The sequence below is a fragment of the Anser cygnoides genome, chromosome 3, assembly GCF_040182565.1.
Source record: "Anser cygnoides isolate HZ-2024a breed goose chromosome 3, Taihu_goose_T2T_genome, whole genome shotgun sequence".
Lineage (NCBI taxonomy): Eukaryota > Metazoa > Chordata > Aves > Anseriformes > Anatidae > Anser > Anser cygnoides.
The window spans coordinates 28,448,000-28,473,043 of NC_089875.1; the positions used below are offsets into that span (position 1 = coordinate 28,448,000).

At 35.6% G+C, this 25,044-nt stretch overlaps 1 protein-coding gene across 2 annotated transcripts in view; it reads right to left on the reverse strand.

Moving 5' to 3' along the window:
* LRPPRC (leucine rich pentatricopeptide repeat containing) overlaps positions 1-25,044 on the reverse strand; it is a 93,611-nt gene that overhangs the window by 3,067 nt on the left and 65,500 nt on the right. For both annotated transcript variants that reach the window (XM_066993784.1, XM_066993783.1), the window contains exons 27-36: positions 24,892-24,982; positions 22,160-22,302; positions 21,963-22,047; positions 16,688-16,808; positions 12,942-13,030; positions 9,435-9,639; positions 7,197-7,336; positions 6,898-7,013; positions 3,908-3,982; positions 2,367-2,451 (exon numbers count right to left, since the gene is read on the reverse strand). In XM_066993784.1, coding sequence (XP_066849885.1) covers positions 2,367-2,451; positions 3,908-3,982; positions 6,898-7,013; positions 7,197-7,336; positions 9,435-9,639; positions 12,942-13,030; positions 16,688-16,808; positions 21,963-22,047; positions 22,160-22,302; positions 24,892-24,982 — 1,150 coding nt within the window. The remainder of the gene's footprint in view (positions 1-2,366; positions 2,452-3,907; positions 3,983-6,897; positions 7,014-7,196; positions 7,337-9,434; positions 9,640-12,941; positions 13,031-16,687; positions 16,809-21,962; positions 22,048-22,159; positions 22,303-24,891; positions 24,983-25,044) is intronic.

A 25,044-nucleotide genomic window follows, 5' to 3' on the forward strand; every position in this document is an offset into this window, starting at 1 on the left:
TAAAGGAACAAACAAAACAAAGGTCAGATGCTTATTTTAGACCATAAACAGAAATTCGTTTCATCCTAAAGAGCAGGAGAAATTTTTTGCTGACCCACTAACACTATTACAAATGTTAACTGCACAGGTATCCAGTTACATTTTGCTGGATATTCCATAAATGACACCATCACGTGCAACAGGTTCTAACAAACCCATTCTTTATTTATCTAAAGCCCTGTTCACTGCCAGCTGTAGAAGAGCAGAATATAGTTCCCCTTACTCTGAAGTGGGAGAAGGGAAAAACAGGGCAGTCTTGTTCTATTCTTCCTTCTCCACTGCTTAACCTTTTTCATTACACTTAACCACACACTTCGCTGCTGCTCAGACCCTTGCTTGAGCAGCATCGGGATGAAACTGAAATGACCCCCAACAGTTTTTCCCTGTTGTCTTCAGGGTCTTAGAAGCAGTACAACAGTTCCTAGCATCTTGTGAATAAGGAAGCCATCGCATCTGTTTTTTTTTTTTTTTGCTTTGGAAAACTCAAACAATATGCAATATGGGATGCTGTCTCAGCTTCTTTCTTTTTCACTTTTGGAATGTCATCCTCACAACTATACGGGCTACAAAAACAATGGTTCTTAAAGAAACGGAGTTTATATTACGCAGAAATTGATAGCCTGGGTCCCTTTCTCATGAGAAAGCTTCCCACTCACATCTGGCAAGTGGCTGAACTACTTTTTGAATGTGGGAGGCTACTGCAAAAACTGCAAGAATCAATGCTTTATTAAAAATCTAACAGAAACTGTGAACTTTCCATTTATTTAAGACAGAATACAACAAAAGCACATCCTTCTAGTTACCTGTGCTAAATACTTCACTGTTGATCTCAAACTGTCAAATGAAAATAAACATGCCACCACAGGGAGCATCAGATATAGAAGACAAGGGGGTGAGGGGAAGAGGTAGCTAAATTGCTATTAAAATGTACAAGTCTGTACATACTGTACATGGTGGGGAACGTTTCCTCTAGAACTTGCTATGAACCAGCTCTATGTGTGCCTAAAGAAACTACAGCAACCATCTCTTCATTTACTATGTAGCTTCACATGTTAAATACTCTAACCACTGTGTAGGTATCATAGAGCAAGTCTCTGTGCAATCTCTTTATAAAATTGTTGTATGATGATGTAGCTGGATAGAACATTAAAAGATGCTCTATCAGTTTGCTTAGACAGTTCTTACCGAGGTAACAACAGCAAACAGCCAGTAAAGACTCAGTGACATTTTAAGGTGGCAAGTCCAGTGCTGGTAATAGAAGTTTTTGTTATTTTGTTTTTTAAATAAAAATATGTCAGAAAACTTACTATACTGTGAATGAAACCATGGAGCTAAAGGATTTTGCCAGTGACTGCTGTTTTGAACATTACTAAGCAAGTGAACTTTTAAGTTAGATACTACATCATGAAAACTTTCACAGCTTGATTCAAAGACACTGAAGTCTGTATGCCTTTAACACCATACTTTGGATTTGTTTTTGAAGTATTTTACTTAAATATTCCTATTTATCTCCTCTGTGATAGGTTGGAACACAAGGGCTTCTGTCGTTATATCATTTCACTTGTAATATAAGTGTGAAGAGGGTTATGTTTCCTCCCTGTAATAAAACTGGAGGATCATATTAGAATACACAACACAAAGGACTCAAGGGCAACCTTCCAACTAAACATTGCCAGGGAGGCTCTATGTCCTCATTTTTCACGAGTGAGTGTTGTAAAGAGATGTATTTAAATAAGCAACTTGATTTTTAGAGCCGTTTCCCTTTGACTTCAACAATAGAAACTGATTAGCACTTCAAATCAACTATTTAGCTACATCTAAATGAAGCAACTTTGGCTAAATAAAAACAAGTATAAAGGATCTGCACTAGTAACAGTAAGAACCTTGTAAACTACTGATATAACTAATTAATTACGATTTTGAAACACACACATATAGAATGAAGATACGTATTATATGTTTCAGGAAAAAAAGCTGCATTCATTTTAAGAGCCGTTCATTTCTACGTTTCCATGGGTTAGGAGGGATTCTTTTTCATTCCATGAAGCCTGTACTTCGCCTCTTTGTAACAGTACCCTTTAATCTAATACAGTTCCCTTTGTAAAGGATTCAAGGCTTAGGTCGGATAGTTGCTTTTCCAATCTAATAGCTAGGACCATACACAGATCCGGTAAACTTAAAACAAAACAAAGCCAAAAAAACACCAAAAAAAAAATAAAAGGTACAACTTGCACAGTGTAGATCCTGCTATTCTAAAGGTTTCCATGACCTTTATGAACACCTAAAGATTTTTTTGATAAAAAACTAGTCCAAGAAGAGTAAATTACCATGACATTTTAGGAGGTAACGGTATGCAGTTTCCATATCTAGGTGATCAGGAATCAGTTCTAGAAGTGTCTCAATCTTCTTTGCCTATGAGATTTAAAACACAGACAAAGAAGAGCATTAACTTCAAACAAAATCGACAAAGTTAAAACAACTATTTCAGATCTTTTAAGTGAAATGAATTATTGATTACAAGAAATGGACTGTTCAACTGAAGACACAATATTTCTTTCCCAAATTCTCATGTGAATGAGAAATAGCCGAAGAAATCAGGTAGACAATAAAATGAACAAAATATGGGACTAACACCCCATAAAAAAATATGGGACTAAAACCCCATGAGACTATACAATAGTTTCTTTTTGAAGGAAGCAATCGACATATTAATGAGAATATGTCAGGATTTCAACCAAATTGAAGAATTCAAACTACTCGGCAGCCTTCACTGACCTAGAGGTCAATGGTAGCTATGATCAGTGCTTCAAAGTAGTCAGATCACTGACTAATGTGCTTAAAATTGGACTCTCCCTCCCTCAACCTCTGACTCCAGTTTCAAGAACTCAAGTCTTGAATTTAAAGTGTACAGAAGTTACTAACATCTTTATCACACACTAGAAAATTCTGTTATTAAAATTTCAGCTCTAAAAGCTAGAAAATTTCAAGTTTTTAAATTTCTTTCATAGACACTAAAAGATGGTATTTATCATTGTCACTTTTACAGTAGAATTTTTAATCCATGAGTATCTAAAGGCAAGTTCTGCAAAATAAAGTGCGTTTTCCCTCATTTGAGAAGCATTTATTCTAGTTTTTATATTAACTGTCTCCTGATGCTACTCCTCTACAAAAGAGAAATCAATGCGCATTTTTGCCTTTGTTTGTTTTGTTATTGTTTTTTTTTTGTTTGTTTGTTTGATTACTTTGAGGAACCTGGGGAAGAAGAAGGGGGGCAAGGAGAAGAGGGAGGGACGGGAGTAGGGCAGGCACATAAATCAGAGTAGCTGGAATTAAAGCGAATGAGCACAAAGCCAGTAATCTAAACAGATGCTCAAACTCAATACATGCCCAAAACAGTACAGCATGTAATATGAAATGAGTCTTTCAATGTAAACATAGGCACCTTTTATCATTCTAGAGGGGCTGAGGTTCTCACTGCATATGTATTCATTCAACGCAGACAACAAAATAAATATGTTCAGGTTGCGATATGGAACTGGATAGCGAAGCAATAAAAATTTAAAGCATAATGTTTGTAGCATATAAACTACGACATCAAAAATAAAGGAAATTACTGAATTAATAGAAAAATATTAATTACATTCTCCTTTCTATTATGCCTCATAAAATAAGCGGTTCTTTTAAATGTGACTAGCTCTGCAAATTAACCTTTCTTCCCCACCCTGAGAAACCTGATAAAGCTGTCAACTGTGAAGTTCAAGATCCAAAACATTTCAAAAGATGACTAACTAGTATATACTACATATGTACGTACTACATATGTATATACATATACATATACAATGATAAGCATGAAAAAATATTATACCTGTCCAGGTTTAGATGCTGCTTTACCCATGAAATTCAGAAAAGTTCTCTTCTCCTCAACTAATCCACCACACCTCTAAAGAAAAAGAAATAGTTAATGCAGCTGTTGTGAGCAGGTTAGCAAAAACCAAAATGACTAAGGTGAAAATTTCCAATTATAGGCTTTTAAAATATTTTAATATATATTACCTATCTGCAAGGTAAAACAAATGACCATGAGTTTAAAAAAAACACAACACAGGAAACAAGTTCATTTTGTGCACCATTTTGGCGAACATTGTTTTTAAAATGGTAGGTATAAAGTTTGTTTAAAACAAAAGGGGAAAGAATTAAACTAATACTTCAACACACCACAAAAACGAGGTTTAGGACTGCAAAAGAATGAAAAAGAGAAACACTATTCCTCTCCAATTATACTGCCAAGCATTCACAAGTGAGCTAGGGATCATAAGGTTAATTATACATTTAATAAGGTGTCAGGGAGATAACTGCTCGTTTCTTTATAAAAATTAAAATGTACAAAGCAAGTTCTCTTTAAAGTATAATTACCTACACTTATGCATACAAAGGACTGATTTCAATCTCTCTATTTTATAAAAGGCTTTCACTGCAATAGACAGTGTTTGAGGGAGAGAGAGAGAAGCTTAACTTAAAAAAAAGTTTGAGACAGAACAGATAAATCAAAAATCTATCTTACTTTAGACGAGGGCAAAATAAAATATACAAGACAATATTTTCATTTATGCACCTCAGAGGTACCAGTCTTAAAATTCTAATAGTGCACAGGGCTTCTTGTAAGCTGCAAGAGATTTTATTGGTACCAAAATGCACGGGCAGACAGGTACTACGCATACAGACATACATGTACAATTAATTTACCACATTCAATTAGTATTTTAGACATCTGCAAATGAGAAATTTTGCTTTGTTCCATTATGAATGTAGTATATGCGTAGTATTTTTGACAAGCTCTTTAAGATCCAGGTGAAAAGGTGTGAAGCTTCATTCAGTCAGGGAAACGGACAAAAAAATATTCGCATCCATGTACTGCTAGTACTCTGACAAAAATCTTCATAAATAGGGGCAAAGCATTCATGGAAATAACTTGCAACATTATATATTGATTTTAGACATTCTCACCTACTATCAGTATAGTAAGAGGAAAGAGACAGTCTAGTCACCGAAAGGTTTTCCACAGCCCCCTTTCATGTCAAAATATCAAACACTTGACTTTCATCGGAAAACACAAAACTGTTCCTCCACACAGTTAAAAAAATGATGTTGTTTCTTGAAAGTTTAAACAGACTCTGAGATATATTTTTGAATGAAAGGATTCTCTGTGTGTATTACCAATAATTTAGATTATTACAAGAGAAATAGTTCATTTAGATTGTGGTTTACTTTCCACTTTTTAATAGAAAAGCAAAGAGTAGACTTTGATTATTACTATCTTCTGGTTACCTATTAGTAGAATATTTGATCCACAATAACAATCAAGAATGTTAACACATTTTATTTTATATATGCTATAGGAAAAACTGTCTCACAAAGAAGTTTTAACTCAAACTTACATGTGAATGCCCACTTAACATGAAATCTATAAAAATTCTCCTCTGAGATACAGTGTACACAACATTATTTCAACTACGCTATAGAGCTGTGAACTTAATTCCAACAGTTGTATACTGTTGTAATAAAAAGTTTTAGGAAACTAAGAATGAAAATTGTTCAGTGTTTTTTGTTGGTTTTGTTTTTGAAAACATGTAGCTTTTACTTAAAAATGCAAAAAACCCCACTTATTTTCACAAATGCAGGATATTATAACTGATTTCCATTTCCTAATCAAAGAGAAAAGCAAGAGTAAGTCAGCAAGAATTTTTCACATTTTCATGTTTCATGCTATAAAAAAATAGGGTTTTATATTAAAATCATTGTCTCCTTTTAAATTAACACTCAGATGAACAGTTAGGTAAAACAATTAAAAAATATTCCAGAGAGGAAATATACAAATAATACACCTGACTCTATAGCCAAAGTCACTGAACACATTTGTTAGCATGCATTCTTCCTTTGGGTAAAAAAAAGTCTTGGGATATCATAAAGCTTCTGCTATGTGAAGCAGAACTGTTTCTGTAATAGCTTAGAAAACTCAGCAACTGGTAAGTGAGTTCTATTCACTACCAGGAGCTGGTAACAGGCCCCATTTTGAGGCAGGGAGCCTACATGCCCCAAGAGGGCTGCAGGATCGCATGGCTGCTTTACTGCTGCCTGCAGGGAGGAGGCTTCCTGACCTGATGGAGACACCAGCACTCACCACCTGCAGCTTATTCTGCCTCCAGCACGGCTCTGTGTCTAGCTCTGCAAAAACGTTGTGAGCAGTCATGTCACACCTTGAAGATCGTTAACTTAGCCCAGACTGTGGCTGAGAGACGAGCATTTGTCTTTTAATACATCTGTGACACTCAACTGAACAGTAGGTGAATTCAGCTCTTAGCAAACACTGAATACAGCTTAGACAAAGTAACAAAAAAAAAAAGAGTGAAATATCGTGGCTACAAAAAGCAAATACTGCCCACTTCTATTTTGTGAACTGTATAGTTATGAGAGATGTATTAGGTTTACAGCACAGCGAAAATTATGTGAGGAGTTGCAAGGTGATGGTCTGCAAGAAGCAAAGCGGTCTAATAGAAAACTTGAAAATATATGAAAAAACTATGAAAATACTTGCTTTGTATGGAACTTCATGCAATATGTGTTATTTCCTTCAGGCTGTTGCAAGACAAAAGCTTTCTCACTTTGGCACCCACTGCTACTATTAGCATTAGACTACTATCTCATGGTACAAAATAATCTAAATCATGTTGATACTTCTGTTGGAATTCAAAAGCAAACTAGCATTAGCCTATGCTATACAACACCTTTTTTTATAATTTGTCAGTTTACCCTTGAAGAGCTCTATGCATTTCTGTACCTCTCTTGTTATGTCATTACCTGTAGTAGAGATCTGGCATCATCCACTCTGCCTGCACTGACATATTGAAGGAAAAGATCTGTGACAGGTCTGTAAATTCCAAACTGATTGGCCAGTCGTTCTGCCATCACGCCAACTGCAAAATGATAGAAAATATCAGGAAAAAGGAAAGGAAATAAGGAAAGTCTTTGATTGAAAAGGCACTTTTGTAAACTTTACAGGCATGATTTATGCTGACTGGGCAGGTTTTACATGTAACAGCTCTTCTGTAACACCTCTGTCTAGTCAGAATATTTAAATACAACTGCAATTAACTTACATTTTTCCAAAGCTGGCTCTAATCCTTCCTCAGACACCTTTCTTAACAAAAAGGAAATATTTTTGACAGGTTGATCAGGATTCTGTGCACCAGAGATAAGCAGAGGCTCAAGGTATTCCACTGCAGCATCAAGGTCATTGCTAGGAAAAAATATTGAACTGGCTTAGTTTCAGAAATCAAGATTTCTAAACCTAAAGAAGCAATTATATTTAAATTTTTACTTCCTACATTAATGTTATACTTCCCAAGAACGGTTGAGTACCTACGACTGCATTCAGATATTGTAAAAGTGAAACTATTTATGACTGAATTAATAAATTAACCTGTAAGCCAAATTTCCAAAAGATCTTTGACCTTCAGGACATGTAATTTTGACACATTTTTCTTCCCTCACTAAATAAAGAGTTCTGGCTAGCTGCTTTAAGGAAGCAAAGTTCTGCAAACCCAGAAGGTAAAAATCAAAACATTAACGGGAGGTATCTGAATAATTAATGCAGACAACTCGAGTATTTCCTTATGCTATTAATTATTTAGCCAACTCTTCCCATGTCTGCCGTTTTGGATGCAAAAAAAAGATACTAAATGTCATTTGGCCAATACCTTTGCCTAAACTCTTTCATCTTCAGGCTTAAGTATAGCAAATGCTAATAAAATAACACACAAAGTATTCATTCAAGTGAAAACTCTACTTCTGGTGTTCTAAAAAGTTCAAATGACGTCTCCTCTTATAAGTCCACTCTAATAACAAGTTTAATTAAAAAAATCAGTGATTAATGCTTTTAGATGAAACACATTTAAAAGCTATAACAATGTTTTGAAAACTGTATTAGGAATACAAACCTACCAACAAGTGAACAGCTATCTGAAGTATATTTAAATCTCTACTTTTTATCACAGTTCGCAAGGTACAACTTGTATGTAAGAATACATAAGGTGCATATTATTTATGCTACTGCTAAGTCTTCTCATACAACTAAGCTAATTTTGGTATGGCAGAAGAAAAGTTGATGCTGCTTGCTTAACCTGTGTCTGTATACAGTGATTTACTTATCTATTCTTGCAGTCAATCTGATCCATGTTACAAACACGTCATGACTTTGCAACCCTTTCATGACACAGAAATAGGCAAAAGCCAATTCACTAGAATCCTCTGCCAAGGACCACTTGGATCTAAATATTTACAGGATCAGTCCTTCCTTGTTTTTCAGTGGCTGAAAATACAGTGAGCTCACTACTGGAACTGGCGTGCATGGTTCTCCTTCAATTTAAATCATCTTGCTGCTGCAGACACTACTACCCAGTAACTATTCCAGTAACTACTAGCTCTGGTCTGGCATGCCCAAGGCCATCAGGTATCTGTTATGTACTACATAGTTACACAACTATCCTGCTGAGTTACACAGAGGAGCTCTACCTGATGAAACTGTCTTGAAAGAAAATAGCAGAGTATGTAGGATTCCTAAAGATTGATTCCTGCAAACTGCATTTGAGAAGTTCACAGTATGTGAAGAAGTGCTTCCCCCCGACAGTTTTATGCAAAGGATAAACTAGCTAAGTACCGACTTACCAATTAAAAAAATGCTAGACAGAACATGATCCTGAATTAAACATTTGAATGAAAGGATAATCAATGTGTGGGGATAATTATCATGATGGAAACTGTGGCCTAAAGCAGCATAGGAGAAACTTTTTCCCATTTTTTTAATACTGACAAAAAGTATAAAACCACCTCACAGATACATACCTGGCTTTCACATTTTGAGGGTAAACACAGCCGTATATTATCATTTCAGTTACTGGAACAAGTAATAGATTTTGTTTCCAAACTAATATTATATGCATAATATATGTGCTAAATTCCAAGATTTTTAAGTTTATATTGATTAATTAGTTCTATTTGACATTCAGACCTCGTAGAGCTTTTGATCTCACACCAAGAAGAACACTTTATGAGATGTGTAATATGTTTGAAACAGAAGTATCAAAGCTAATTACACCAACAGAGAAGGCCTTAGGCTCTCCCAAATGCTTCACAGCTATCCCTGTATTTCATTAAATGAATTACAAAACCCAAATGCATTTGCAAAATGAGACCAGAACAGGACCGAACAGCGCAGTTCTCATCTTGCCCTGAATTTTAACATCTAGGACACTAAGAATGGAAACAGAATGAAGTGGATAATGTTAATGATTTCCCACCACTTTGTATAAAAGGTTGGAAGTCATAGAAATACTTACTTCTTAGCATGAGCCAATGCAATAGCATTGGCAATTAGTGAGGGAGATAAATCAATCGATTTTGTGATGTCTTCTACCATGTTTCCAAATGCTTTTAAGTTCTTCATATCTCCTTTCACTGCCAAAGCCTCAGCAAGTACAATAACTGCTGGTCTAGTAGGCAACAAGCCACTGTCAAGCATTCCTTGGAAAGCAGCTATGGCATCTAATGAAGGTGAAGAAATAAGGAAAAAGTAATTGAGATTTTAGTTGAAAAAAACCCACACTGCTGGTATCATTAACCTTACATTTATAAAAACATGTATAGAAAATAATTCTCGTGCTGAAGTTATGCCCCAAAATCACTATCGGAAATTATAACAAACATATATACAAAACTTTCAATGGCAATTTAGGATACAATGCTTTAATATTTGTTCAATAAAAGAAAGTATTAGAATAAGTTTAACATTAAATTATCCCATTTCAGTATCCAGGTCAGGGAAAGCAGCTATGTCACAAGTGCCCTCCCTTATGACCGTAAAGTTGTAATGTTTTAAGCTTGTTTTTTCTCCAAACAAGCTATAATGAATTTTCTTTACTGGAAAAGAAAAATGTGGCAGACTTAAGAACCAAGATTACAAAAATGTAATTTATTACCAAAACTGCTTAAGTCTAGTATTTTAAGTGTGCACCAGAACTTTGTTTACCAACATTTAATTTTAAATAGAAGTACGTAATATGAGTGTCCACAAAAGAACAAAAAAACTCCGAACTGGACAGTTACTTTAAGAACTCCTAAAATAACAGGAGTCACATGCTAAAAACACCCCAAATCAGTCTTCTGTGCATCTGTAACAGTCGCTCTCATTTTTCTAACCAGAATTCTTGTCGATTTACATTAAACATGAGTAAACATACAGAGAAAGACATGACCCTCTGGTAAAAACCTCTTAGTCCTTACCATCACAGGCAGGATTAATCACAGATAATAATTATCATACTAAGGGATAACACTTCTAACATAATATACACCCACCACTTGAACTTCACAGTATTAACATTTCAATTCAATATTCAGGTACTGCAGAAACCAAATACCACCTTTCACAAGAGAGGAAGAAAAAACATCCTGTGTGCCTAACTTTTCTTCACAGCCAACTTCCCTTCTGCCCCATTTCTTTTTTTCTTTCTTTCCTTCTCGTTTAGGGGAAAAAAAATGAGTAATACATCAAGGACGAAAATCCCAAAATCTAAAAGCAATCTTAACACACATGTAAAGTTCAAATTTTCTCCTGGTTTTATGTGGGGACCTCCCTTTAGCACGTAGCCTAACTAGCCTTCTCAAGAACAAGGAAAGAAAAAGACTTGGAAGTTGCATGCATGCAGCACTACTGCAAGAAACTGTGTTCGAGTAGCATATCGGGTAATTCTGCTGGTACCCCTTTTCCTGTGCAAAAGCACTCACATTACTACTAATCTGAATTCATAATTTAATCCCTTGATCTTTCAGTACTTAAAAGAAGCTAACTTTGCTTGTGAAAACCCACTACTTATCTTTTACTTATCTGTAAGTTCTGCAAATTCTGTACCATAAAACTCAAGTTTTGACTCTTAACTTTTTTTTTTTTTTTAAACAGAGTTCTTGCTAGAAGATATTATAGTTCTTTTGAGGCTACTTAAGGAGCTACATAATTATTTTTTAAAACCTGTACTGCATTAAATTGCAAAGAATGATGACGAACTGTCTGAGGAACTGGTAAGTTTTACAAAAGTGAAAGCTCATGAGATACGTCTGCCATCACAGGATGTATGTTAAATGGAGCTCACTAACATAAGGTTACAAGACTTCACCCTAAAATTTGAGCCTCAGAAAATGACCAATGTGACTGAAACATTTAGTAGCTTGCATTTTCAAGGCTTCACTTAGAAAGAGAAGCAATTATCTTTAAAAGAGAAACAAGGATCAATTCTGATTATTCAATTAAATTACCAAAATAAAGCTTGTTCAACGCACAAAATAAAAGCCAATAGAATGGTGCAAAATCATGCATTCCCCAACAGCTTCTTTATATTGTGCAAAAAGTAACATTTTGGTTGAGGTGGCAAATTATCTAGGATGCCAGCTAAAAAGCAAATGTATAGGTAAAGAAAAATTGTCACAATACAGAAATATCAGTGATGTTCTGAAGAAGGGAAGATGTGGGAGTGCAATGTTTAGGATTATAACTAACAAAACTTAGTGACACCCTGGACAGAGGCAAAAACAGAAAATATACTAGAGTAGTATCAAATAAAGTTTACATGAAGGATTTGAAACTGCAAAAAAGGTAAGACTTGCCAACACACAAGACAAGCAATTGCATTCACTGCAAATACTTCAGTCAATGACACCTGGCAGTGATGTCAGACTGAAGGGGGAAGGAATTTGAAAGTTGAGAATTTTATCAGCTGCAGGAAGGAGTACAAGTGAGAAGAGGTGTCTAAATGCTCATCCTAGAGTATTTTCATGTAGCTACTATTACATGTGTATGGGCTACTACAACTACGCAAAGTGGAATGAAAAAAAATTAACAGATGGCAGAATCAAAAATGGATTTTCTGGTATGCCCGCTGGTACGAAAGTGAAACCCAGTTCAGTGCAATACATATTTTCATACGTAGCCACTTTGATGCTTAAAGGTATCATTTACAATGTGTATCAACACCGTACATACATTTGCAAAGGGGTAAAACACAGCACGGCATGTAAAACTACATGCTTGCAGAGTTTCCTACTCACACGAGTTCTAAAGAACAACTGAATATGTAAAATCTAACGCTGTAGAGCTGAATGCTATAGGCTGCAAAACAACTAATACCGAGAAGTAAAGTAACACAACTGTGAACTTTATCCACCATCTTCTTGTGTGCCCTCAAATACTCTTCAGCCACCATTTTCTTTTCTATTGTGATCGTTACATTAAAAAGAAAGACAAACAATATTTGTAACTGTTGGTATTAAGAACTATTAAAAAGTATTTGATTAAGTTTTTAAATCAATATTATAATCATTTAGTGCACAATCATGCACATTTAACAGTCAATTTAACTCATCTGGTATCTCACACAACCACCACAATATGCAAGAAACAACTGCTGGGAATTGTTTCAGATGCTCTAAAGTATGTTAATTTCCAAAGCAAAATGACTTGTGCTGTGAATTTTAACACACTTGAAAGCCTGTACTTTCTCTCGTTCTGGAGCACAAATTTTGCATGTCTGAAGAGCTGTGATTCATCTTAAGAAAACCCATCTTGTGTTAAATGGAATGGAAACTGGACTAAGTGGTCAAATGACAAGTACATTCATATTCAAGCTGTATTATAAATGCATGTACAGTAATTTACGTCTCTCAGCTACCACAAAAGGCTCTTGATAAGCAGGTAATTTGCTAAATGGACTCCTTTATCCAAGTATTCGAAGGGCGTTACAAGAAAAATCTGCAGAGGCATTAATGTGACGTAAAGGTCAAGCATTGTGACATACCTTTCAAATAATCCCGCCTAACTTGCGATATGATGAGGAGGCTGCTGGCAGCACTGTTCAGTGTGAAGCCCTTGATGTGGGTCTCAGCACTAAAAGAAGCAGACATTTAGAAAGGAATTACTGACATGCTTCTGATACGATAATAAATGGTTGAGCACCAAGGTGAAATTATAAAAACTACTGTTCGTATGTTAAAAATATTGCTGCAAAATATCGACCTGGAGACAGCTTTTGTGTTATCCTGTCAATGGTTATAGAAGGATAATTTTTTTTTGCATTCTGACAGATGACAAAGTTGGAAGTGAGCAACAAAAGAAACAAAGTACAAGATTTTTTTTAAACAATCGGTTCAGATTCTTGAATGCTGACATATTAGATGACTAAAATAACTGCATGCCCTGCATTGTTCTGTTGTATCCTAAGCTGGATACTTTTTCTTCTTTTTTCAATAGTCACCATAATTATAAAATGTAAAACTATTCTTTCAGCAATAAAAATGAAACATTTATTTTCAGCACTGTATATTTTAAACATAAACTAAAGCATATTATGAACTAACACCATATCATTTGGTTGATTAATTTTCAAATTTCTGTCATCTAGATGTATACAGTTTTTTAAAGTGAACATACTACGTTTGCTGCCTTAGCCGTGTTAAAATTGTATTTGGCTTATCAATTCTTTATCTCCGACAATACTACACAGCACATACCTATAGTAAAGAGGATCTTCACTTTAAGAACATTGCTAAAGCTTTTCTAACACTCTGGAAATTAGGCAAGAGAGACTAACCAGCCTTCACATCGATGCGAACAAAATGTTTCCAGTCCTCAATGACATACAGCCACATTTTTAATATACAGGGATAACTTTACAAATGTTCATTTCTAGATTACAAAATCTCTGCACAGAAAAGGGGGGCATCGCCATTTACCATATCAGCAATCAAGATAAACCTCACTGATCATCTTGTGGCAAACAACTGAGCAGCCTACCTACTTGAACTTAAAGGCTGAGCGGATTGGGAGGTAAGCAGGGTCATTGCTAAATTATTCCCCTCAATCCCAAGAAAATCCTTCACATAGTACACAATATGACTATCCTCTCAGTCACTTCCAGCCTCCCAGGCTCACAAATGCAGTCACTGGACTCAGGATTTTCTTACTCTCCCAACCAATCCTCTTAATCCCTGCCTAAGCACCCACTGCTCAGTTCTGCCTTTTCTTTTTTTTTTCCCTTTGTCCCATCTGTCAAAGCCCTTAAGTCAACAATTCATGCATGAGACTGTAAATTACATATAACAAAGGATTTACTTTCTCCAATCTTCCAATCTTCAGTGTGATTAAATAGATGTTACCTACTATTACAGAACTAATCCATCATTCCCCTACTCCTAAATTTCTATTTAAAACTTTAACTAAATGCAGTAAATACTCCTCAAAACAGTGCTAGGATGCCAAAGCAAGTAGACTCGGGTTGACCAACAGATCAGTAACCTTCTGTTTGTTTTTTGTTTGTTTGTTTCCAAACGCAGAGTGGGAGTTCAATTTCCTTCTACCACAACATGACTTTCTCATTGAAGTTTCTCAGGTCTGATGACAGTACGGAAGTTTTAAAATAATCTAACCCTTTTAAACATAAAAATTACTTATTTTGTTGCCTATGCTAATATTCATACTAAAGCTCTCTACATATTATTTAAATTTCAAGTTTGGCTTCGAGCAGAGTAAAAAGAAAAAGATGTTAGCTTATACAAATTAAGGTGGCTTTCATGTATTTTATGAAAATATTGGGAGTTGCACAAGTTTCAGGCCACTGCACACATTTAGGCTTTGTAGGAATAATCTCTCTGTAATATGAGGTTGGTAAAATTGTCAAGCATGCAGAAATGTGTGCGAAATAGATTTGCTATTCTTCAACCATGTGTACACACAAAATCACTTCCTCTACTTCAGTGAATAATTTAAAGCTTACAGACTTTTGAAAATGCTTAATGTAAGCATGATTTTGTTATTAGAAAAAAGATACACAGATAAACACTATAAACACTGGTAATAGTAAGCATTTTCTGTCTTGATGTAACAGTGAGCTGTTATGGGCTTCTTAGAATGTCATTATTTGGCATTTCTATGCTACATGATTGAGTATGAATTCTGAAAAGCACGGTGGTTATTTTACTATGGTTGGCTTTGACCAGAACCTCTTATTAAATCCTATTTTCTTTTTTCCCCAAACATCTCGAGATTCAGAGGCTTTGTCCCTAAAAACACATTTCAAACTTTCTTAGTCTTTAACATTTTTTTTTATTCTTTTCTTTCCTGCATTTTACATCCTAAAACACTTATTATCTAAAGCAGGATTTCTGAATCACCAACACCAGGAACAAACCACCACGTTCTCTCTCCTCTTCCGATCTGCAAATTACTGCTTGTAACATGCAATATTCTGCGCATCTTCCTTACAAGCATGTTTGAGCTGTGGAGCAGGGAAGCCGTCAGTGCATGCACAAGTCTTCAGTGAAAAGTTTCAAACTTCTTCCTTGAAGAATCTTTCTATATACTTTTCTATACATGAAGATTTTCTATAAATGTTTAACAAAGTAGCTAAACTTTTTCAGCATAATTTGTACTTTCAAACATGTCCTTTCCATCTTTTATTTATAAACATTTTTAGTTATTCTCATTTCAAGGAGCAGAATTTGATGAGCAGGTCAAGTTTTTTCCTTGATATAAGCCTTCTATCCATTAAGCACAAACATTCCTTTTCATAAAGCTCAGTTACTGACACCGAGTTGGAAAAGTGCTGTTTGTGCTTCTGAACGTGGAACTTAACCATTTTTCAACAGAAGACATTTCACTGATCTAGACACTTTTAAAGAAAACATTAAGATAATAAACTAAGTTAACTCCAAAAATTATTAGACTATGCAGCATATAAGTTACCCACAGCCACTTTCTAATCCACTGTATTCAGTCAGAACACAATGAAGGAAGCCACCACTCTTGTTTTAGCTGCAGAAATGAAATGACTTAAATTACTTAAATTTTTGTTCTTCTTAACTCTAGCTTGATGAATAGTAACACTTAATTTGAAGTCTATAATCTGGCCAGAACGCACATTACAGGCAATACTTCAAGCAAGTGGTGCACCACACAACTCACTAAAGGTTAATTCAATACTGGTGACTCTAATAATGTATGACAGCAGGTTGGATTTCTTTCAGAAGCGTAACAGCTGGATCTAAGGTTTATGGTCATCTCCTAGCCACTGGCATAACAGTCAAATGTACCATTTTGCATTTGGCAGGCAGCCAGCTGCCAGAGAGTGTGGATAGGGTAGGGTAGCAGCAGGGATGGGGATTGAGAAGGCTCAGGGGCAGTTCAGTGAAGGAATCTTGTCTGTTTGGATATTGCTCTAAAGGGGAAAAGGCAGACTGCCAGAAGGGCAGACTTTCAGTTCTGATGCCAAGTGCAATTGTTGATACTGTTAGTTGAAATGAGTTATTAGCAATACACACTGTCTCTTCACTAGATTTTTTTTAATATATGGCAGACTGCCATATGAAGCATTGGTATATTTCTTACCATAACTCCCAATTACCAGTCATGAATTGTTTTCCCATTGAAATTTAAGGACTTAGCTGAAAATGATCCAGAAATTATTTAAAGAACAACAAAAAAATTTCCCAAAACCCCAAACCAGCAAAACCCAACAATTAAAATCACCAAAATGCAGAAAAGCCTTACATGTGTTTCACTTGGATAGCTTCTTCAAGAGAATCCTGTGATAACAACGCTTTTATAAGAGCGATATACGTACGATAATGATAGTCCTTCTCTTGTGTTTGCAGGAAAAAATCGTAGGCCTCTAAAAAAGACAAACAGCCCAAACAAAGTGTCATGTTATAATACTGGTGGTCATAAAAAGTCATTTTTTCATTGAAAAGGTCCATCTGAAATCATTTCATCCTCTTACATCTTTGAGACCAAAGCTGTTGGTCACAGCTTGTTCAAAACTGCTTGTACACAACAATCAACTGACACAAGCCTCCAGAGAACAAAAAGTTTGCTACTCCTGGTTTTCCATATATAGCTGTTGCTTAAATACCAACACAACTGGTTAGAAGGGGAAGACTCAAGATTTTTTTAAAGCAACACCTAATGCTGGGGTATATAGTTACAGTATCTGGTGCATGATCACAACAGCATTTAACAAATAATATAGGAAGTGATTCCAATATGGGGAGATCAAATTATTTGGCTACGACAAGATTTATACAAAACATACAATTTACAAATATACAGATATTTAACAAGTAAACTACGCTGCATTTGTTTGACTGATTAACAGTTTTATTTCATGCATTCACAATAACTGTCAGCGTATGAAAAGATGTTACCAAAAAGGAAAAAAAATGATAAGCACACTTTTCAGTCATTTATTTTTCTGAAACAAAATTATGCAGCTATAAACACACAGCCTAGGTAGCAGTCTGAGCTGCAACACAGTTTTCTAACATGTTAAGAACCAGAAATCATCTCTTGCATCTAAAACTGTGATCGTATGTTTCCTTCAAGGAAACTTAAAAAAAAATAAACCCCTTTGCTAATTTAAAACTAAGCCACAATTATCTTTTACACTTTTCAGAAATAATACTACAAATTTTATAGCTATGCAGGAACTTTTTCTCTTATACATTGAAAGAAATGATGAAGATAACTTGTTTGAATCTTACTGTCACAAGAAGCATCACACTAGTAGCACTTACTATTGTGGGCTGTAAATTTTAAACTGGCATTCCCAAAGCCTGAACAGTTGGTGTTAAACTGTTGGTCTTAAACTTCTTCAACCAAAATGTATACATAAAAACTTGGTGAAATGCAGGCACAGAATTGACCATGCATAAAATAATTACTTGCAACACACACACACTCACACACTGAGTTTATATTAGAATTAACATTGCTACCCATAATCTACTTTGGACGCTCTGAGCTACATTAAACATACATGAACTGAGATAATATTTACAGTAGTGTTCTAAGCCATTAAGTCCAATTCCACGTACGTGAATTCAATGTATGAGACAGAGATACGAGAGAGATGGAGAAAGAATATGATTGATGTCTGACACTACAATAGTGATTGCATTGTCAACCAAAGGACCATAAAACAGCAACAGAATGTCACAGAAACAGTCTGGGAATCCTCCCCCCCATGCTCACTTATTGGTCTGAGGTTAACGCTTGGCCTGCTGCAATGTGCTGAATGCTCCTGCCTGCTCAGATGCCAAATACCACAAATTGCAAAGGAGCATTCACACCCAAATCTAGCAGAAAAGACACCTTTTTTCCACTTTTCTGAAATTTGAGGTACTGGTAGACTTGTAATCGCATTCAGTGGTAACAAAAGCTCTCTCACTGGTACAATCTATTACAAGTGCCACTTTTCATTCAGAAAAATGTAACTGACTGGTGATATGTTTGTTCCTTCCAACAGTAAAAGCCTACTTAAATTTTACTTTTTAAAACAAAAAAAAAATCCGTATGTTTGAAGACTTCTAATGTTCTCAGACAGAACTAGGACTTCACTCCAGGTTTCAGTATTCCTTTCCACTAGTTGGGTACAGAAGTGGACTTTGCCACCAGTGGATATAATATCAAGCATATGTTACTATCAATGATCTTGGTCCAGGATGCTAAAGATCTGTTTCTACAATGAAATATACTTAAATCTTTTTGTAATGACTACTTCAATGCAGAAAAAAAAAAATCTTAGTGTCGGTTTTGTTTTCCTGTTCCAAAATATTTAGTTGTATACGTCAATCCCAACCTCAGAATGATTATCCTATTCAGATTAGACTATTTTCTTAACTCTATTTTGCATCCGTGCAAGTAGCATGTTTAAAGTATACCTAAATGTGTCTCAAACTGAGATATGTACCTGATCAGGTGTTATCAGCTTATTGATTCTTCAGATGCTATCTAAAATTTCCAAAGTATAATAGCATTCAGGAGAGAAAGTTCTTGGTTTCAGAATCAGACGGTGTTATACAAGCTATTTCAAGTAGAAAGATCTGTTAGAAAAGTGACAACTTGCCAAGAAAGTCTCAGTTCTCAAGACAGTCAAATTTGTTTCAGGAATTGCAACTGTTTGGGCTATGTGTAACATGATCCACTTGAGTCAAGTTCTCACACTGCAGAATCAGGATAAAAACGCAACCGTGACTTGCATAAATCAAGCACTTCAGAGAACAGATTTTCAAAACACCCCCTTGTCAGAGCGGATAAATTCATGAAATTAGTTACATAACTAGATTAAGTTAATCTTTTTCCTATCAGAAATGCGTTGATAAAAAATTTATTCTGCCCTATTACATTTATATCAAAACTACATTATAATGTTATACAAAAGTGACAACTTAGTTTAAGACAAAAAGAAACTGTTTCCCAAAATTTGTCTGTTTCCCCTAATTTCCAATAGCTCTAGACTACCTCCTCTCAAGCACTGCTGCTCTGAATAAAAGAATATGCAGGAGTAATTTATTGGTAAATTCAGTATCAAGTGTCACCACAGACTAGTAGCAGTTACAGTTTATAATTTCGTATTAAACTAGTGTCCCTCCAAAGTCCAAGCTATATTTAATTTCCGCCTGCTCTCCACTTGCTCATTTATGTTATTGAAGGCACTGGATACTTTTCTAGGAAATACATATAAAATGCATTCCATTAATTTTGTTTATTGCTCAGTGAAAAGTATTTCTGCTTTTCTGTCTTTTGATTCCAAAACTTTACCACCATGAAGAATTTCCTTAAAGCATTAATGCTATGTTCACCACAATACCCACGACTGCACACCTTACATACAGAATATGCAGAGTCCAGACTTCTAATCCGTGCTCCTGAGACTCCATACTTCTCTAGGGTCATTTTACTAACAACAGAAGGTAACTGTCAATGACTAACAGGTTCTGCTTTTAAACTCAAAGCTTAGTCTGTGGGTCCAACTTGCAAAATACACTGATAAGAGAAGAAAACGAGGTACCTTGTATTTATAAATCTTCATAATTCAGCTACATTAATTATTTTAACTCATTTAATTCTATTTTATGATCTCTCAAGTGAGATCTAGTTATTTACCATAATAGAGGCAAAGAAAAAGATTTCAAGAATATTAAGATGATCTGCACCTTGGCTAATGCTAGAAATGGATCAATTATGACCCAGTTATGCTAATTCTGACTCTGTGACAGTGTTTTGGGATGAGATGAATAAGAATGGATTTCCAATTATTTAAACTAAGCATAGACTGAGCCAGAGGAATTGTACTGCAGTACACTCCTCCTTTCTATACACAAAGGCAAATACCCAAGTTAATTCTCTTTTTAACTCAGGCAGAGAATTTTCTGCAGAATAGCTATTTATTTCTCACAGCAGAAGATCTGAAGTGATCTCTCAATGAAGCCATTTTATTTGTTGGGTGGCACCCACATGCCAAGGGCTTTGGAAACAGTGAGCTGTGGGGACACTGATTTTGATTTTTTATTTATATTGTGTATTACAACCCAAATAAACACATTTTTAGTACTGTTTGTATTTGTAGGAGGAAGATCAAGAGAAGGTAGCTAATTTTAGGGAAAACCATGGACTATAATTGCAAAGAAGTTAAAGACACTAGGAGACATATCTCCCTTCAAACAGACACAGATAGCTTTGCAACATTAACAGAAAGAAAACAGACTAACAGATAAAAGCCAGAAAGGAAGGCAGCAATAAAAAAGAATAGCTCAGTTGGAAGGGAGCTACAAAGATCAAAGTCCTCTTGCCTGGCCTCTTCAGGGCTGACCAACTTAGGGCATTTTAACGAGGGCATTATCCAAATGCCTCTTGAACACTGACAGGAGTGGGGCATCAATCACCTCACTAGAAAGCCTGTCCCAGTGTCTGATACCCTCACAGTAAATAATTTTCTCCTCATGCCCAGTCTGACCCTCCCCAGCCCAGCTCCGTGCCGTTCCCATGCATCCTGCCATCGGATCCCAGGAGCAGAGCCCGGCACCTCCCTCTGTGCTTCCCCACCTCGAGAAGCCACAGAGAGCAGCAAGGTCGCCCCTCAGCCTCCTTTTCCCTAGACCAGACAGCCCGAATGTCCTCAGCCTCTCCTCACAAGACAGGCCTCCCACCCTTTTACCAGCCTTGCTGCCCTCCGCTGGATGTTTTCAAGTACTTGAACATCCTTTTTATAATGTGGAGCCCAGAGCTGCACACAGTATTCAAGGTGAGACTGCTCCAGTGCTAAATACGGCAGGAGAATCACCTCTTTTGACCAATGAGAGGTGATAATCTCCATCGTCCAGACTCGTCTAATTTAATCTCATCTAAGTATTTTCTTTGTTAAATCTGTACCTTAAATTAAGAGATAGCTGAAGTATATTTTGGATCTAAATCTGATCTTATTATTAAGGCAGGGACAAATCCAAAGTCTCTGAACAACTTCTTGTAATGGATAATTGCCTTCCCATGAACATGTGCCTGCTATTTTGCTCGCAAATTATCTTTCTCTCTATGCTTCTCATGTCTTCACCATAAAACCTGCAGCCAAAGAGCTAGATTTACTGGGAACCACACAGGCACTTACAATGCTGAAAGGGTATTTTCAGTATTGACCCCGTGCATAGTTCCTTATGTTTAACAGATTAAATTTAAGTTATAGAAAATGGTATTCAACTAACAATATAAACTACAGACCAGCAATACTTCTAAAATTTTAAAATCACCTACTTCACCGCAGACCAAATTTGAAACATGCATTTAAAGTCAGTATTTCAAATGACACTTTAAACAGTTTAGCATTTGCTTCTCTCATCAACTTTTGAAGCAGAACGTTGCTAAGTAAGCTTATCATGTAACTTTTGTAACACACTAGCAAACCAACAGAAAGCGGCAGCAAGCATCTCTTGCTCTGTAGTTAGCAGAAATCTAAAGCTTAGCGCTGGGGGGGCAGCAGCGAGTTTCAGTTTACCTTTTGCACTATTTTTCTTGCAAAGCATCCTTATTTTTCTTTCTTCAGAAGAAGAAATTGGGCTTCTTGTTTCTTCTTGTCTAGCCTTTAAAACAAAAAGCTTATTTAAATTGCTATAATGCTATTTGTTAGTATTTTTAATTGGAAAAGTATACATTCAAAAGCATTGTTAGCTACCAAAGGTGAAGACAGATTACCTTAGGTACCTCAAATGGGACAACCTGACCATTTTTCTCAAATATATCAGCCAGCAAGGTTAGTGTTTTCTGACGAGGAACAACATTTTCTTCTTGCATTTTAGTCCAAATTGCTTCAGCCTTTGACCAGTCGCTGTTGTTCTCTGAAACAAGATTTAAGTTTTCAGATAAAAGCACATTTAAAGTATATATACATATCTAGAGTCATATCTTTGGAAAATACTTTGTCCGTGAGTCAGGTACTTCTGCTTCATACGATCATCAAATTGAGAAGTTCTAAAATACTGTTACTACTCAGAAGGTACAGGAAGATGCAAACAGAAGAAAAAAGACTGTACAAATTTTTAAATGAACGAGAAAACACAAAAATATTGCAGAATTTTTCCCCCATCTCATCAACTCAAATATTCCTCCTTATTAATTGCCAAAACCATTGGAAAAAGATTTGAAACGTTTACAAGACATTCTAAGATACCATTTCTAAATTCCAAGATCCATACCCACTTTCCACAAGGTTCTAGCACCACTTCAGCTTTTTAGAAGAGGCAGCAAACTACCTTAAAACTGATCATTTTATTTGACTTAAGGACTAAAATTAACATTTTTAAACACAGGTTATTATGGCAGTAAACAAAGGAGGATGGAGAATGTTTGATAGGTTTTCTTATGTTTGTTTTGGGCTCCACAACTATCAAGCAGATGCTGGCAACTGCAACAAATTCAGACATCAAGACAGACAAGGGGCTTGAGAAGATTGAATAAAACAGGAAGTTGAAGAAGCTGGGTTTTGTACCACCTGGAGAAAAGCAGTCTAACGGAGGAATCTAATTGCTGTCTTCAGCTACTTAATTGATGGGTCTCTCCTTAGCAGTGCACAGCACAGTTTGAAAGGTGATGGTTAAAAGTTGCAGTAATGGGACAGTATATGAGTATATGAATGCAGTATATGAGGATGGTCAAACCTTGGCACAGGTTGCCCACAAAGGCTGTTTAATTTACACCCCTGGAGGCATTCAACACTTTACTTGACAAGACCACAGACTGATCTAACTTTGAAGCTGTCATAGCTCTGAGAAAGAGCTAGACCCAGAACTCCTGAAGCTCTCTCATTTTTTCTCATTTTCTTCATTTTTCATCTAATTTTTTCTCTTACTCTACATAAACAAACACAATGTTTTCAACATTTTTGATCACAGCTTGAACTAAATGGTAGATGCTTCATTTTTTTAATACTTAAAATAGATCTTAAGTGTGGCTTTGGTGCACAGTGACAACTCTCTACTGTACTAGTTCACTGGGCAGCTTTGATAGATAATTTTAAATGGTTGAAAGCAGGGGTGTGCATGGTTTTTGTCTTTTACAGTGACAGAAACCCACAAATGTTTTCCACTTCTTTGAGTAGATGGAATGGGTTTTGTCTTTTCAAAGACAACTGAAGATTTTGTATGACAGAATTTGATAAATTCTATCTTCTTGGATTCTCTTCCTAGCAGGCACACTGTCACACCTAGTCGCTGCTAGAGGTTGAACAAGATGACGGTGGAAAACAGGAAGACCCCCTCCTGTTGAGACAAGGGTGTGTATCAGGCCTACTTGATATTTGAGGGTGAACCAGTAAACACAAAGCCAGAACAGGGTAATGCCACAGTTTTGGTTTTTTTTTTTTTTTTTTTTTTTTTTTTGAGACTGTTCATAAAACGAAAAGGAACAAAGATCACAAGAAGTCTCTGGGGCGGGGGGGGGGAAATACTCATACCTTCTGCTTGTAATTATATGCAATGGGGATGCAGCGTCTTTCATTGCTCTACTAAAAGGGGGTTCTAATAAAACATTGTTTAGCGAAACAACATCGCTGGTTCTAGTCAAATTAAAATATACATGGGAAAACAGCCTAGTTATTTCAAGCTCAAATCCAAGTTTTCCCAAGACCAAATATATCAAATAGCTGTAATGACTCCTTAATATATAACCGTGATATAAGGCTTTGTGTCATCTTTCTGAAATATGTAGCAATCCTTGTAACGCTTTTTTTTTTTTTTGTCCTGACTTCCTATTTGGTATTCAATATCCAATCCTGAGAATGCAAAATATTTTCTCAAGACTTTAAATAACTAGAACTAAAGACTCTAACATTTTTACTGTGTATAATACAGTATGATACACTGAATAACAAAACCGACACAAACAGAAAAATATAGAAAATAAATGAAATTAACTACAGATACATTCTTTAACACATCTGTAGTACAGAACTGAACTTCCAATTTAAAAAAAAGGTCAATTTCCATAAGTGATGCACAAGTTTGGCTATAGGTGGTAAGGAACTGGTAGATTTAAAAAAAAATCCCACACCTTTCCGGAAGATGTAGGTAGATCCATTTAAAGTAGAATCCAGATCTTTAATGACCATAAATATAGAAAAAAGTGAGCAATTTTTCTTCTTACAAGCATATATATATATATGTATATATATGTGTATATATATATATATATACACATAGTAAACTTTTAAGTTATGACACAACAGAGTAACATGAAATGGAAGATTTATACTATATAAGTTCTAGGGTACTGTTATGCTGAGCTCTGCAGGTAAAAAAAAGACAAAAACAAAAACAAACTACCTGTACTCTCCTCCCCTGCAAGATGCCTCAGAAACTATATCCATACTAATTCTTTAAGGACAAAACACCTCTCCAATTGAAAATGAAAAAGATTACATGTTAACTTACCACAGAGTTGAAGCAGGTGGTAGTACATTTCATCTCTATCACATTCAAAGAGATTTTGAGTTAATTCTACCAATTGTTCCAAAGTCTCCATCTTTAAAAAGAAAGATCATCATCTCAGCCAAACAATTATTTCCTACATATGTGCACTTAGAT